Source organism: Phocoena phocoena, chromosome 4, assembly GCF_963924675.1.
Source record: "Phocoena phocoena chromosome 4, mPhoPho1.1, whole genome shotgun sequence".
In the NCBI taxonomy this organism is placed as follows: domain Eukaryota; kingdom Metazoa; phylum Chordata; class Mammalia; order Artiodactyla; family Phocoenidae; genus Phocoena; species Phocoena phocoena.
The window spans coordinates 70,842,862-70,859,616 of NC_089222.1; the positions used below are offsets into that span (position 1 = coordinate 70,842,862).

The 16,755-nt window shown below is 39.7% G+C and overlaps 1 protein-coding gene across 1 annotated transcript in view; it reads right to left on the bottom strand.

Annotated features, from left to right (window-relative positions):
- Positions 1 to 210: 210 nt before the first annotated feature.
- The window catches only part of ATP13A5 (ATPase 13A5), a 98,456-nt gene continuing 81,911 nt past the window's right edge, over positions 211 to 16,755 (bottom strand). Inside the window, 5 exon segments of the mRNA XM_065875837.1 lie at positions 211 to 518; positions 1,920 to 1,992; positions 4,291 to 4,379; positions 8,199 to 8,401; positions 11,216 to 11,390. Of these exon segments, the coding sequence (XP_065731909.1) occupies positions 211 to 518; positions 1,920 to 1,992; positions 4,291 to 4,379; positions 8,199 to 8,401; positions 11,216 to 11,390 (848 nt within the window).

The following is a 16,755-nucleotide window of genomic DNA, read 5'->3' on the forward strand; positions in this document are numbered from 1 at the left end:
CCGATACTCTAGGAAATGCATTATTTTTCTCAATGGTAGAGGATACAGTCAAAATAAACATATTCAAGGTTCTTTGTTGCAAGGCTCAATACACTGAGAAGTGCACTTTGAATCTTTAGATGGAGAAAGAAAAGATAAGGGTAGACTATCATCACCTCTCTACAGTGTTTTAGTTTCTGGGTAAAAGAGGGATGCTGTTAACAATTCTGATTACAATCTGGTCCAAAAATGTTGTTCTGTGGTTTGGTCTCCCAATTTGAGTTTTTCTTTTGGACTCTGTTCAGAGCTTTCATAGCCTTGGTTGATGTAGAATCCATTTGTGCCATCGCCTGAATAATCTGTCCTGTTTGTGGGAGGCCAGATTGGGTCTTCTGCCAGTTTTTTTTTTTTTTTTTGCCAGTTCTTATATTGACTTTTAGAATGGATTCCACATTTTTTCTTGATCAGTAGCCAGAGCTCTTGATTTTGAAGGATGGAAAATCAGGTGGAAAAAACAATTAAACCATCATCCACTTCCCCTGGCAGCCAGGTTGCTTACTGCCACCCTTGTTTTCCCAGGCCTTGCTCTAAAGGTTCTTATTACTGATGCTGTGGCCCCTTCTCTCTGCAGCCCCACGAAACCTAGCAGCTCCCCGGGTTCTTTCCCTTGAGAATTGAGAGCGTGCTTGTGTTCACAGAAATCTCCAAAAGCTTACAGCCTTTCATTTCCACAGATTTCCTAGTTCAATCCTGGCTGGCAATTCACTTAGGATTATTTTACTGCCGGACTGAACTGATAACAAAATAATGTACTCAAAATCAAGAGAAGAAAAAAAATCACTGCTACCTGTGCCATGCCACAAAGAAGGTGTCAAATAATGATTTGTTGAATGAATGAATGAACTCTAGAAAGCAAATGGGTTTTGCTTTCCATTTTTTTTGTGTGTGGGGGGTCTCTTTTTTCTGTGCTTACAAGTACACACAATTTTTATGCATTTATAATAATAGAATTGGTCAAATCTTGCATTCCACTTTTGTTTATACTAGACTCTCTGTCATATACAGTTTGTAGCTACCATCTTCTCAATAATCATTTTTAATGATTGTATAACATCTCTTCAAATTGCTGTATTACTATTTATTTAAACAGCATCTCTACTTCTGAACACTTGAGTTGAATTTAATATTTTGCCACTGTAGATAATACTGTGATGAAAACCTTCATACATACAAGTTTCTTCTCTCTTTTTAGGTTGTTTTTTAAAATAAAGTCTCAAAAATGGAATTCCTTTGACTGTGAGAAATTTTATGTGCATTGTGTACAACGGGATATTTGTATGTAAACATATTTTTTCTTAACTTGGTCGATGCCTTTTCCCAAGGAACTTCAGTACATGAATCTTTTTATTTAACTGTCCCTTAAAAAATAGTACCTGAGCCTTTCACTGAGTAGGTAAAGTCATTTAGTGACACTGAGTAGAAGAGAAATGCTACAGGAGAAGACCTTCAAAGGGTAAGAATTGACTGGAATGAACAATGGCTTCCCTTCTCTCTTAATTAAGGAAGCCTTCCTGAAGACAGTTCTTCCTGAAGAACTTCCTGTCTTCCTGAAGACAGGTCTCATTGAATTTTAGAGCTAGAAGGTCACCTGGTCTAGTCTCTACCAGATTATTAAAAATACTAGGAAAGTACAATACAATGCCTTCATGTGAGACAAAATTAGTTAATTTGATGTTTTGCTTTCTACACTACAGATACTGAGAGTATTTCTATGCAGCCTTCAAAGAATTTCTCATTTCCCCCAAAGAGAACATGTGCAGTATCACTTTGGGGGGTTAAAGTGATTGCTCTAAACAATGAGCATCTGTGGAGAGTCAGTCCTTTATTTATCTCCCCAGAAAAATAATAAGAGCTATACAGAGATTTCTTTACCTGTACACAGAAGGCCACACAGAATTGGGTGAGGGCTGCCACCAAAATTGAAATCCTCCATGATGTGATGGTTAGGATGAACTGTTGAAAAATAAATGCTACCTTTATACTCTGCATACCTTACACTTCAAAAGGACACCTATTATCTAATTTAATTTATGTATTTGTGACAACTCTTTGGGCTTGGAGGGTTGGCATTACTCTCTCCACTTTACAGATGAGAAGGTCAGTACCTTGCCCAAGGAATCAACGCCAATAAATAAATGGCACAGCCAGAATTCAAATCAGATCTGACTGCCTCTCGCTCTGTGTTCCCTCCACTGCCTGACAATAGACACGGAGTAAACGTGCCCTGGGTCGCAGACATGAGACTGGACACTTTGGAGCCTGTGTGTCTCTCTTCATTTTTATCTTCTCAAATAGAGGGAAGATTAAATCGTTCACCTAATAATATTATTACTTCTAATTCTCCCAAAGCAAAAGCTACCTGGAGTTCGTTCTTTCAGTAAAATTGACGTATGAGTTAAAGAAACAAAAGGGGGACAGAAGTTCACGTTTATTTTGATAGAAACTAGGTGAAAAAATTTTGAATAATGTTCCCAGCCCTAAATCTAATGGCTTGATGAAAGTTGAACCTGCCCAACCCACCTCCTTTTAAGGATTAGAGAATACACCTTGACCACCAGATATGGACACTTATTTAATAGGTGCGATAGCTACAACTTTCCATGGCTGCTTCCATAGCAAAAGAATAGTTATGCAGCTCCCTTTCAGACCCTAAAGGGTATAGAATACGTAGGATGACTGTGAAGAGGGTGGGCTGCGTTTAGGACTGAAGCCACAGGCCTTCTGCAGTGTCTAAATGCTCACCTTCGATTCTCATCCCTATTCTGATAGGGGTTATTTCAAAGTAACACTATGTTATTTTTTCCCCTAAGTGGAGACAGCTTTTTTTAGGGTTGTGAAATAGGCTCCCTGGGTAAAAGGGTGGTCTGGAGAAGGCTGTAAGATTCGACAGTGGGTCAGATGGTAGCGGATAGACTGGCCCTTTCCCTCCTGCTGCCACCACCCTGATCTGGGAGGTCTCTTTTCCATCTGTTAGCCTGGAAGGCACTGGCCACACTGCTTTGGAATTTGCTTCTGTGATGCTCTCCGCTTCTAGCTTCTGAGCACTTGAGAGTGGTGACTACATCTTACTCTTTGTAACCCCAGTGCCAAACCCACCCTGGAGCTTGATGTTTTGTAAATGACTGAATGGTCTGGGTTTTCATTTCCTAACTGCTTCTCTCTCCACAGCCTCTCTGCTCTCACATACAGCCTTCCTGCTGTCATCTAACGAATCTGTCTTAGGCGCTCCGCTGAAAAACCTGCCCCGATATCTTCAAGGACTCGCATTGTTCTCAGCATAGAGTCAAAACATCACTGTCCGCCTACCTCCATCCGTGCCTGTTCCGCAGCATGCTGCCTCAGTCTTAGCTAATTTTCCAAGTGTTCTGTGAAACAAGGCTTGCTTTTGATTTTTCTCTCTGCCACCCTACATTCTTTTGCATTTCCAAGGCAAAAGAGAATCATGCAGCCCTCTCTGTGCTTAGGCTGTTGTCCTGCCTGGGACTATACCCGCCTCCTACTTAGCAAAACCTAGCCTATCCTTCTGGACCAGATCAAGTTTCATCTCCTGCATGAAATCTCCTAGGGCAGGAGGATCCTGCCCCAGGGAGAGCTCCTCCTTCCTATGTCCTTCCCACTTCTGTCTATTTTACACTCTCTTCAAGCATGGACGGCCTCAGGTGGCCATGCCATCGTTTCACTTGGGTATGGCTCATCTTTGAAACCAAACAAGAGGTAGAGGGCCAGAGTCAATCTTTCTCTTTCTTTTATTTCTCTCACAATGCTGGGTCCAAAAATGGGCTCAATAACTTCTTAATAAATTTGATTTTAACCCAGTGCACCCTGGGTCCAGTGATGCCCACTGAACTGAAATTCCTTACAGTCACTGCCTTCCAGACAGAACACAATTGTCCTATAAGTCTATTTTTTCTCACTCTTCACAATTACATTATAAAGGATTTCTACTATACGATTTAAAAAATAAACTTGAAGGATTAATTATTGTATTAGTATAACATGGAAGAATAAAATATCCAAACCTGGTGTTCCAGGTATGAACAGAACAAATGAACCCAGCTGATGACCCTAATAACATGAAAACACTCAGAGGCTAGCGTGTGTGCGATGGAGACATGTTATGTGCTCTTCTAGTAAATGAGAATAGCCTCACCACATTCAGTGGCCAGAGAGGATATCGGAGTAAATGACTCGCAAATTACGGTGCAAATGTGGTCCCGCTGCACATGCGAATCACGGATGTCAGTCATGTGCCTCCATCCCACGGTATATATCTCGAAAAGCAGAAAACAGAATGGAAATTGTGAGGCCCAAGGCAGATACCAGCAGAAGTGAGAATATATCTGAAGAAACAGCAAACAGTATTTTTAGATGTTAAAGGAATGTTTCCTATAATTTGGCACACACGTTGCAGAATCAATTATCTCTGTTGGGCAAATACCAGATACATCTTCAGATGTTTTGATATATCCTCATATGTTTTAAAATATGTTCTAATGCTTGCAAGACAAAGGTGATATCTTAAAAAATCTTTCCTTCAGAGGCTGAGCCTAGAAGCTGTTAATTAAACATATTCTAGTAAACTCCATAAAGGAGTTACCTCAACTGAGGAGTCCTTGGGGCTGGGACACCCTGCAGTGACCAGCCCATGTAAATGGTCACCAGAGAGATCCTGATGCTTTATCACCTCAGGTCTAGTGTCGTTCATGAATAAATAAACAGTCATTCTTCTTGGTGACACCTCACTCTTCTTCATTGCCTAGAGAATAAAGTCCAAGGGTCTTGAATGATTGACATTCAAGGCCTTCCACAATCTGGTTCCATTCAGCCTTTCTAAACTGATCTCTGGTTGCTTTCCCCTATGTGCCAGGAAAGTTAAACCACAAGCCTGCTGCTTCCACAGAGGCCCAACACTTCTGTGCCTTGGTTCATAAAATACCCTGCATAGATGGTATTCTCCCAGTCTTGGCACGTTCCAATTTTTCTTTTTTTGTTTTAAATTTATTTATTTATTTTTGGCTGCGTTGGATCTTCGTTGCTGCGCATAGGCTTTCTCTAGTTGTGGCGAGCGGGGGCTACTCTTCGTTGCGGTGCTCGGGATTCTCATTGCAGAGGCTTCTCTTGTTGCGGAGCACGGGCTCTAGGCATGCAGGCTTCAGTAGTTGTGGCTTGCGGGCTCTAGAGTGCAGGCTCAGTAGTTGGGGTGCACGGGCTTAGTTGCTCCACCGCATGTGGGATGTTCCCGGACCAGGGCTTGAACCCGTGTCCCCTGCATTGGCAGGCGGATTCTTAACCACTCTGCCACCAGGGAAACCCCCAATTTTTCTTAGAAAGCCCAGTTCCAACACCACTTTCTTTTAAAGACTCCCCAGTCTTCCCTTACCAAGTTTTACTTCACATGGTGTCTATCACTCTGCTTTACATGGTCTTCATTTATGTATCCACTAGGCTGTAACCACCTGAAATGGACTTTTAATCTGCTTTTCTGGGACTCTAATTGAATGAGGAAGTGAGAAACTAGCATGCACATCTGCTGGCTTCTTTATCTCCAACCTGCCCACATTGCTTTACTTTGGGGCGCTCAACTTCTCAGGATGCACTGTGCCAACATCCCTGTTCTTATCCCCCAAACCCATCCACTCCTGTGTCCATCAGAATTTTCAGGTGCTTTGTAGACGGTGCCTTATAAATGCTCTTTGATGGGATGAACACCTTCAGGCCGAAACAATAGCATTTAATCAGTGTTGATATGATATAAATGATTCTTACAATACTCAAAATTTATAAACAAACAAATTAGATTTTCTCTTATATTCTCTCTACGTCATTTATTCCAGTGTTGGTGGTCTATTGGCTCCCAACTCCATAGAGGTCTATACCAACCAGAAATCAGAGGCAACTGTCCTTCTACAGCAGACCCTACTTTTTGAAGCCACAAGGGCTCAGTTTTCCCCCCTCACCACCTACACCCACCCTCATATTCATCCATGCCTCATTTTATATATACAACTAGAGGTAGAACCTCTTGGAAGAATGCCCAGGCTTGCTTGAGAGGGGTGTGAGACAGAAGAAAAGAGGGAGCTGCATCTCCTAAAATAAAGCAATCTGAGCAGCTTGGTGATGAGAATACCCCCAGGAGATGGCTGTATGGATTTTTCACTTACTTCATTGTTTCCAAGTCCCAAGGACCCAGATGCTGGGAAGAATATGATGCCCCAAATGTCCATCCTGATGAAGGCCCGGTACTCACTGGAACTGGGCTGACTGCTGTGCACATCACCCTGTACTCAGACTAGTAATCTGAAAAGCAGGCCAGGCTAGGGCACAAATGAGCAGTGTAGAAACAAAATGATAAGGCTCTCTTCTTTAATTCAGCTTTGACTGGAAAACGTAATAAAGAACTGAAGTGAATGTTGCCCTCCTTGGTTAGTTGCTATTGATCAGGAAAGTTGAAAGAACGGGCTCTGTTTGCACAGGTGATTTGGGAAGACAAGCCCCCCCATTTTTTATTTTAAAACATAATCTTGATTTACCGGAAATAGAAGGGTATTTTCTTTACATGATGTGGCTCACCTTGAACCAATATTCAAAATCATATTTACAATTGAAAACTACTAGAAGTATTTTTATGAGGGAGTAGGACTATCTGCTGTTTCCACTATTGCTTGACATTGCCTTGGAAGTTCTGGACTGTACACCAAAACAGAACATATAAATAAGCATTTTCGCTATTGAAAAGGAGGAACATTATTAATTGCAGATAATAGTAATTATCTTTCTAGAACACTCAAAAATCAAGGATTTACAGCAACGTTCAGAAAGGATTCGGAGTAGAAAAATAAATACAATAAACAACACTATACCTTTCACATGCATTTGTGATCACTGATTAGAAAATGTCATGGGAAAAAGTCAATCACAATATAAACAAAAATACGAAAAGCATAGGATCAGTGTTTTTAATACATGTGCGGGATCTATAATGGAGGAAACTACAAATATTTACTAAGAGACATAAAAGAAAGACATGACATGTTCTTAAGTGTGAATACTAAATTGTGTAAACAAATACATTTTTCTCCTAGTATTAAAATCCCAAAGGAGATTTTTTTAAAAGCCTGGCAATTTACTCTATAGTTTATTTGGAAGAATGGAGAAGAAAGAAAAGTAAGAGATTTTTGAAAACTGAAGAGTAATGATGATATACCAATCTTATTAAATCATTATAAAACTATGATTTCTAAAGTATAATAGTAGATTAAAGAATAGGCTGGCCTATCAATGAAACATAAAAGACAGTCGAGAAACAACTTAATTATATATAAATTAATATATAACATAAATATAACACAAAAACATATAAATTATATATATCAGAAAACCATAAATATACATGTATATAGGTATGATAAAGGTGGAATTATATTCAGTTGAATAAATGACCGAAAGGAATGTTAAATAATAAACTCTGCTGGGAGAACTAGTGACTAGTTGGATAAACTAGTTTGATCTCTACCTCAAACTATATGCCAAAATTAACATTAGATTTAAAAAGCATTAAAATAGATTTAAAAACTAAATGAGTGATGATCTATCTGGTTTTGTAATGAGAAAAAAACTCTTTATGAATAAAGGTAGTGGAAAGAAATCACAAAGGAATAAACAACTCACAAATAAATAAGAAATATAACAGCCGCCAAACAGAAAAAAAGATGGATATAAAATGTAGACCATTCAGAGAAGAAGAAAGACTAATAACACGAAAATACATTCATTGTCACTAACGATCAAAAAAATGCACAGAATGATTAAAATGACTTGCCTAAAGTTATAAAAATACTAAGAGGTCAAATTGTATTTGAATTGGTTAGAAAGCCTTTTACAAAATATCTTGACATAAGTGTATGTGCTTAAAACAATTCTTGATGACTCAAATTAGGACAGGACTCGTGACCATTCAATATAGCACGTACTTAGGTGCACTTGAGCAGGTTTCTGCCCATGGGCTCTACTACCTGTGACAATTATGGTTCAGTACTCAATTTTAGAGTAATGCAATTGTTTCCTTCTCAGCCAATCACTTCACCAGTGAGTTGCAATTCTAGGGATGGTGGGAGAGTAGAAAAAAATGTTTGAAAAGAAAAATTAAACTTCATAGTTACAGTTTGTATAGATGGGTTTTCGAAATGGCTTTCCCTTAGAAAAGATAAATGTTGCTGTGATACAGTTGATGGTGGTGATGGGCCATAGCGTGGTACTCTCAAAACTTAAAACTGAACCGGGAATCAGAGTTGCATTTCCAGTCCAGTTTCTTTCCAAACTCACATTTGTTGAGAAATTACTCTGGTTGTCCAGAAAGCACTTACTAGAAAACAATCACCAGCATTTATGGAACTTTTTATTCTTTTTTTTTTTTTTTTAGCGCGAAACTGCATGCTGTGAAATTCTGATCTCCCCTTTATTCTATTTTTATCCAGCTGGTAGGAAAAAATTAGTTAATCACAACCAGGAGACCTCACCTTGCAAGCTGTTCCAGCCAGTAACTACCAGGACATATTTTGTTCACCTCTTGCAAGGACAAAGCATGAATAAAATGCAGAGGAAGTCAAGATTGTTCTTTGTCCAGAATTCCATCTGGAGCAAAGGATCTGTCTTGAAAGGGCTTGGATGACAATTTCCTATGGAATCCTTTTCAGTTCGGAACATATGAACTCTATGTGTGTGTGTGTGTGTGTGCACGTGTGTGTGGTGTGTTTGCTTTAGTGGACTAATGTAAGCCTCTTAACATGGGTCCTGAGTTTGAATGTGCCCACTCTAATCCACTCTCCTCACACAAGCAAAGCCTCTTCCTGAGGATCTGAACATTCTCCGCCTTATGAGTGTCTGTGTTTCTATTTTGCTAATAAATTAAGTTCAGACTTCTCAGGCAGGCCCAGAAGACCTTCACACTCTGGTGTCAAGGAACGATTTGAGACATCTTTTGCTAGACCTCCCATGCCCTTATATTCCAGTCATAGGGAAATATTCCCTGTTCCCCAATTTGTACACCTCTGGGTCCAGATATCCTATTTCCTCTAAGATCACTGTATCTGAAACATCTTTACATTCAGTGGCAAGCATAACTAATGCTCCCCATTCTTCTCTCTAGTGCTGCATTTAGCTCGTTGTTTTGCAGTTACTCCTTCACATATTTTTATTTTCCACCCCTGGGATGAGAGTTCTTTGAATGTGGAATATTTCTTTTGGTTTTACTTTTGTTTGTTTGTTTTACTCGACTATATAACAAATCCTTAGCACCTAGCACACTGATGCCACATGGTATTTGCTCAGAAAAATATTTTTTTTAAGACATGGGCTTTCCCAGTCTGGATTGATCCATTTGTAATATTCTTTTTTTTCAATAATCAAGCCCACAAATAAACTTGTTTTCATCAGCTTTCTTGTTCAGCTCGAACCTTTTTACTACTATTATAACTGTTTATAGATAAAATTCATTTTTAAATTGTGAACTCAAATGCAAGACTTAAGTCATATTATCCTTGGCTCCCTAGGCCAAAATGTGCTTTGCATATAGTAGATGTTCAGTTACTGTCTGTGGAATGAATTAATGAAACAATCAGCAGTCACAAAGCTTTCTTGCATAAGGAGGACAGACAGACGAGAAGGCCTGAATTACAGAACTTAACACCAAAATGTATCCAATCCAGTATACTTACATGGCAGATAAAAAAGTTGAAGACTTGGGCTTCCCTGGTGGTGCAGTGGTTAAGAGTCCACCTGCCAATGCAGGGAACACGGGTTCGAGCCCTGGTCTGGGAAGATCCCACATGCCACGGAGCAACTAAGCCCGTGTGCCCCAACTACTGAGCCTGTGCTCTAGAGCCCTCGAGCCACAACTACCGAACCCATAAGCCACAGCTACTGAAGCCCGCATGCCTACAGCCTATGCTCTGCAACAAGAGAAGCCACCGCAATGAGAAGTCGGCGCACTGCAACAAAGAGTAACCCCCGCTCGCCGCAACTAGAGAAAGCCTGCGTGCAGCAACGAAGAACCAATGCAGCCAAAAACAAATAAATAAAATAAATAAAGTTATATTAAAAAAAAAGTTGAAGGCTAGAATGACATAGCTAGTTAATGACAGAGATAGGACTACCCATCCATCACCCTTTTGGCTATACCACGTTTCCTAGATTCAATCAAAAGGTCACTTCTCTGAATACGTGCACTCCAATTTGGGGAAAAGTCTGGTTTTGAAACAAAAGTCAATTCTATATTCTAAGTAATACTTGAATTGCTGAATTGGGGGTCTAAATGATCGTCTTAGACATTGTTTTGTAGTTTTCAATCTGTCCTTCACTGATCCCTCGGACTCTGATGCCCTCAGGATGACAGTGGAGTGAGGGGGAGTTTGTACAAGCCCTACCTTAAAACGAGCAGCTCTTTCTGCCTTTCCTTTTGGAAGTTGGGCAGGCTTTGTCAAAAAAATGTTTGAACATCTAAATTCACCTCATCTTACCCTTAATTTATAGTTAAGGAAATTAAAGCCCTGGAAGGTGCAGAGATTTGCCCTAAGTCTACTGTTCGATTCCATCAGAACAATGATACCATCAATGAACATTTGAAAAACTGAAACTAATTTAAGCAAATCTCTTGTATATCAGTGGCTGGTTAACTATAGCCCATTGGCCAAATCCGATTCACCACCTGGTTTTGTCAATAAAGTTTTATTAGAACACAGTCACACTAACTTGTTTACATGTTGTCTCTGACTGCTTTTGCACTACAACAGCAGAGTTGAGTAGTTCCAACAGAGACCACAGAGCCCACAAGGCCCGAAATATTTACTACCTGGCCATCTACAAGAAATGTTTGCTGACCCCTGGTCTATATGATATCCAAACCACCAGCAAATGAATACATTCATTCAGTCAACCAGCCATTACATCTATGCATCAACAGCCAATGTGAAGATCTTTCCCCACCCACTCCACATGGCTCATTCCAGCACTCCACCCATTGACTGTGTTCTGTGTTCTATCCCATCACTGGTGTTTTGCAGTCTGGAAACAACTTTGGTTAATTAAAGGTTTAGAATATATATTCAAAACAAGTTGAACAGCGTCATTGGGTGTTCATTATACCACCTTCCGAAAGGAAAGTTAAGAAACCAAACTTGACCTGTGTCTGTAGACCTCACAATACCAGGGCTGCTGCTTCACACAGAGAAATGCACAGACCTGCACAATGCAGGTGAAGCAGGTGTTTAAAAAGACTGACAACAGCAAAGGGGGAGAAAGGAGCTGTCCTACTGGTTGGTATGGAGCCAGCTTTGGGTAGGCATGAGTTGAACTCACTGAAAAGACAAATGCATTTTTCCATGTTACAATTTCATTATTGAGAATGAAAGATTGAGATGCATGTTACCCTGAGTCTTGTGTTAGGGTTCAGACTCAGCAAACATGAATTGAGGGTTTACATCTAGGTAAGCTCACTGCCTAGCTGCACGTCCAATGCTACCAGCCTTTGCCTCTTCCATGCTTTGGTTTCATCTTCTGAAATGAAAATTAATGGGTTCAAAAGTTCTATAATTAATACATGTACCATATTGCATAGTACAACTATTTTCTCCACAACCAGACTGGCTAGGAATGGTTTGTAAAAGAGAAAGATGACTTTCCACACGGATAACAGTACTGTTATCTCTCAGTGATGATGGAAAAGTGGAGAGTTAAGATGAAGAGAGTAAGGAGGCATCTAACTGGACTAATCTTCGTATGCTGGGAAATTTTTTGAAAAACACTCACTCTATTATTCACTTAGCCAACATTCTCTGAGCACTTCAGTGTACGAGGATAGATGTTAGAAGTATGTTCTGCTCCCTCCTGGACAATTGTGTAATTGGAAGACTGCTAGAGCACATTAGAATTAGTTAGGAAAAAGAACTTAAAGAAATCTTCCCTCCAGATGGGGATGTTAAAATATATTTTGGTCCTAGGATTTATTTTTTAACATTTAAGGGATTGGCAATGGGCAGGGATTAAACAGAACCACAAAAAAAAAAAGAAAAGAAAAAGAAAAAGATGATTACATCCATCTCAGAAGGCTTATATGCTAACAAACTGATGAAAATGGAATGTACTTTACTTCTCAGGGCAGAGCAGGAAATAAGCATGGGGAGGTCGGGATGTTTCAGTTCTTTACATCTGTTACTTCTCGCCTTTTCATAGCTTATGACTGGTTTCTTTGATGTAAGAAAGTGAGGTATGTATCCTTATGTCCGTGTTCATGCATGTAGAGGCAGGGCGGCGGGGATTGAGTGTCCAGTTTTAGATAATAGAACTCTAAAACAGGTCTTTAGTTTGCTCAATGCGTGTTCTGGGGTTATCACAAACACTCTTTGGTTCTTCATTTTCTCATGCATAGAACGAATGTGTTGGAATGTCTAAATGGTCTCCAAAGGCTCTTCCAACTCATTTATCCTAAACCTCTCTGACTGTCTAAAGCTTTTACCTTTATCAATTTAATCAGTGTTTCCCAGGAGGGTGCTGGGCTAGCGGCTGTGAGTTATGCAGAGTTGAGAAGGACAACTCCTCTGCTTTTAAAGAGCTTGAAGTCCAGTGGAAAACACAGATGGGGTGTGTAATAAAGAATGTGGCTAGCCTTTGTCTCAGGTGGATCCTTGGAGTGAAAAGTTTGACTGGCCTTTGTCCCCACTTCTTGGGATATATCCTCTAAACTCTTCGAATTTCCTGATTGAGAGGAGTATCCCTTCTGTTCATAGTGGGCCTAAAGAGAGTTTGTGCTGATGAGATGATTCAGGATGGGAGCTGGCCATGCCAAAAATACCAACTATATGATTAGAGAGCTGGGGCCTTCAGAGAAGGAGAGAGCTGGAGATTGAGCTCAACCTCATGGCCAATGATTCAATCAATCATGTTTCTATGATGAAACCTCAATAAAAACTCCAGACACCAAAGCTCAGGTGAGCTTCCCTGTTTGGCAATACTCTGCATATGGTCACACATCCACGTGTCAGGAGAGTAAGGCAGACTGACTCCCTAGGGAGAGGACAATGGAAAAGTCATGTTTGAGATCCTCCCAGACCTTGCCCTTATATCTCTCCCTTTGATTGGTTCTGATTTATATCTTTTTGTTATAATAAAACTGTAATCAGATGGATAGCACTTTCCTGAGTTCTGTGAGTTGTTGTTGCAAATGATTGAACCTGAGGGACTAGTGAGAATGCCCACATTTATAACCAGCACGTCAGAAGTGTAAGTGGCATTGGGACTCCCAAACTTACAGCTGGTGCCTAAAGTGAAGGCAGTCTTGTGAAGGCTGTCCCTTAACCTGTGAGGTTTGGCCCAGCTCCAGGTAGTTGGTGTCAGAAGTCATTGCATGGGCATACAGAGAAGAGGTACACAATGTGGACTGTGGTCAATGCTGGGGGAGGGGTGCAAGGAGACCGCTCTGTAGCATTAGAAAGCAGAGGCTGCAGTGCTTGCAGTTCTCTCTGCAGTCCAGTATCCAAGGTAGAATGTGGCCACAGAGTTCATAGAGAGGCTATGGGTAGTGGAAAGACGTGTAATTGCACCTCTGGGCATCTGGCTTCTACCTCTTTGGTCTTCTCTTTCTCAGATGTTCATTGTAGTTTCTGCCTTTTCTTTTACACAGGGACTGTGGAAGATTGAATTATTGGTCTCATTGTGGCAAAGTGTACTTTATCTCTCCTTAATTATGGTATTTACTGTGTAATTTTCTCTGGCCAGAGAGATGTTAGCAGTTTTGAGGCATGCTTGCATGGCTGGGCTTGCTCTCTGGCTCTGCTGTCTTTGATCTGTACTCATAGCATGCTCAGGTTTGTCCATTCAGTCCAGCTCCAGTAAGAAAAATGAGAAACAAACCTGAATTAAACCCAAAGCCTGGACCAAGACCAACTAATCTACATCCTAAACAGAGTGGCTCAGGTAAGCCCACCTAGATCAACTGAAGGGTAGTCAACTCATAAAACCATGAGTGGCTATTGTAAGCCACTGAGCTTTGAGAGTGGTTTGTTATGCAGCATTACTATGGCAATTACTGTAGCAATTGATACAGAATCCTTACATAGAGATTATTCTCACTTTTTCCCTAATAGAGATGTTTAATACTTTCTGACAGGGAATCTGTATACTTGACTATAAATAAAAATAATAACAACCATTTTAGAGTCCCTACTAGGTTCCAGAGGCTGTGCTAAGTGTTTTATAAACATTATCATTATTTCGTTAAGAAGCAATGTGAAATAGGTATTTCTCTTTACCAGTAAAGAAACTGATGTTCAGAAAACTAGAATCCCTTGCTTAAAGACCCATAGTTAGTGAGTGACATGGTGGTGATGTAAACTCAAGTCTGTCTGACTGTAAAGCCCCATGTTCTCTGCTCTACAACAGATTGCAGTGGTTTGGAGCTCATGAATTGAAAAGAATAAAATGAGGAGCCCTGGAATACAAGCTCAAGCAGCAGAACAGTTTATCAGCAACTAGAAGAACTTTTCTGAATTGTCTAGGTTTCTTTAAAATGATGATATATATATATCAGATTGCATGCAGAGGAATAAAAACTTATGAAGTGTTATATTTTATTCAGAATTAATCATTACCTCCTCAGAGTTTCCTCAGCACATTACCCATATTGCTGCTATAGTTCAGAATGTGTGGCATTAAGTCTAATTGTTTACATATGTATTCAGCAGACTGTGAGCTCCCTAAGGGAAGAAATCCTGTCTCATTCCACTTTCTGTTCCTTACTGAACCTAGCACAGGGCCTGCTGTATGGGAGGACTTAGCAGCTTTTAAATTCTATTCTCAAAGTATAGTTTTTAACTGTTTGTCATCATTTGGATATTATGGAGGTATGTTTCTCCTAAATAGTTGGCTTACTTGTGTTATGGACATTTCAAGTCACATAAGTCAAATTTCAGGAGTCTTGTGAACTCATCTAAACTACATGCAAAATTTTGATTGTGCCTCAGGAGATTTTTAAGGTGAGAAGATCTCTATCTTCCATCAGATTCTCCAAGGGGACCAAGACCCAGAAAGGGCTCATTGAAGCACTGATGGAACTTAAGAGAGGTATTTCTATAACAGATACAATCCCTCCTACAGCCTTCTTCTCTGTACACTGTGCCTCCTCCAATATGCTGGAGCGATTGGCCCAAATGGAGCTGAATTACATGACTTCACTCATAGAAATGATTGGCCTCGACTGGGCATCTTACCCAAGAGAAGTTTATAAATTTTCTTTCCAAACGATTTGCAAATGACACTGAGAGGTTGAGCTAATTGGCTGTAGTAGGACACGCAGAAAGGTTATGGAAACTCAACAGTAGTCACCATCTGGGGTCATTTGCAAAGTGAATGAGTAGAAGTCAGATGAAATCAGGAAGGATAGAAAGAAGAAGAAAGACAGAAGATGGTCTCTTGGAAATAAAGAAAGAGGACTCTAGCCCTCCTCAAGCTTTGATGCTTTCAACTTTTTGTTCTCAGAAATTTTTTGAGAATTAGATTATTAAACATGTCCCTTCCTCAATTTTCTTCATCTAATTTGAGTGAGTCTTACTGAAAAGAACAGGGGTGCAGTTACAACAATTTCCTTTCAAAATGGCTTCTAAACTTATGAAGGTCAAATTGGACTTCAAGACATGCATTTTCTTAATTGACTTTTCTGACTTCATCTTGCTTTTGTCCTAGATTTTTCCTTTCATATATTATATCATGTCTTATTAGTGGCTGTTGTATGCTGCATTAAAATCTTGTGGATATGCAAATCAATCAATGTGATAATCCATATTAACAAACTGAGGGAGAAAAACCGTATGATCATTCTCAATAGATGCAGAAAAAGCTTTTGACAAAATTCAATACCCATTTACGATAAAAAACCCTCCAGAAAGTAGGCATAGAGGGAACTTACCTCAACATAATAAAGGTCATATATGACAAAACAACAGCCAACATTGTTCTCAATGGTGAAAAACTGAAACCATTTCCACTAAGATCAAGAGCAAAACAAGGCTGTCCACTCTCACCACTACTATTCAACATAGCTTTGGAAGTTTTAGCCACGGCAATCAGAGAAGAAAAAAAATATATAAAAGGAATCCAAATCGGAAAAGAAGTAAGCTGTCACTGTTGCAGATGACATGATACTATACATAGAGAATCCAAAAGATGCTACTAGAAAACTACTAGAGCTAATCATTGAATTTGATAAAGTAGCAGGATACAAAATTAATACACAAAAATCTCTTGCATTCCTATACACTAATGACGAAAAATATGAAAGAGAAATTAAGGAAACTCTCCCATTTACCACTGCAACAAAAAGAATAAAATACCTAAGAATAAACCTACTTAAGGAGACAAAAGACCTGTATGCAGAAAATTATAAGACACTGATGAAAGAAATTAAAGATGATACAAACAGATGGAGAGATATACCCTGTTCTTGGATTGGAAGAATCAACATTGTGAAAATGACTCTATTACCCAAAGCAATCTACAGATTCAATGCAATCCCTATCAAACTACCAATGGCATATTTCACAGAACTAGAACAAAAAACTTCACAATTTGTATGGAAACACAAAAGACCACGAATAGACAAAGCAGTCTTGAGAAAGAAAAACGGAGCTGGAAGAATCAGGTTCCCTGACTTCAGACTATACTACAAAGCTA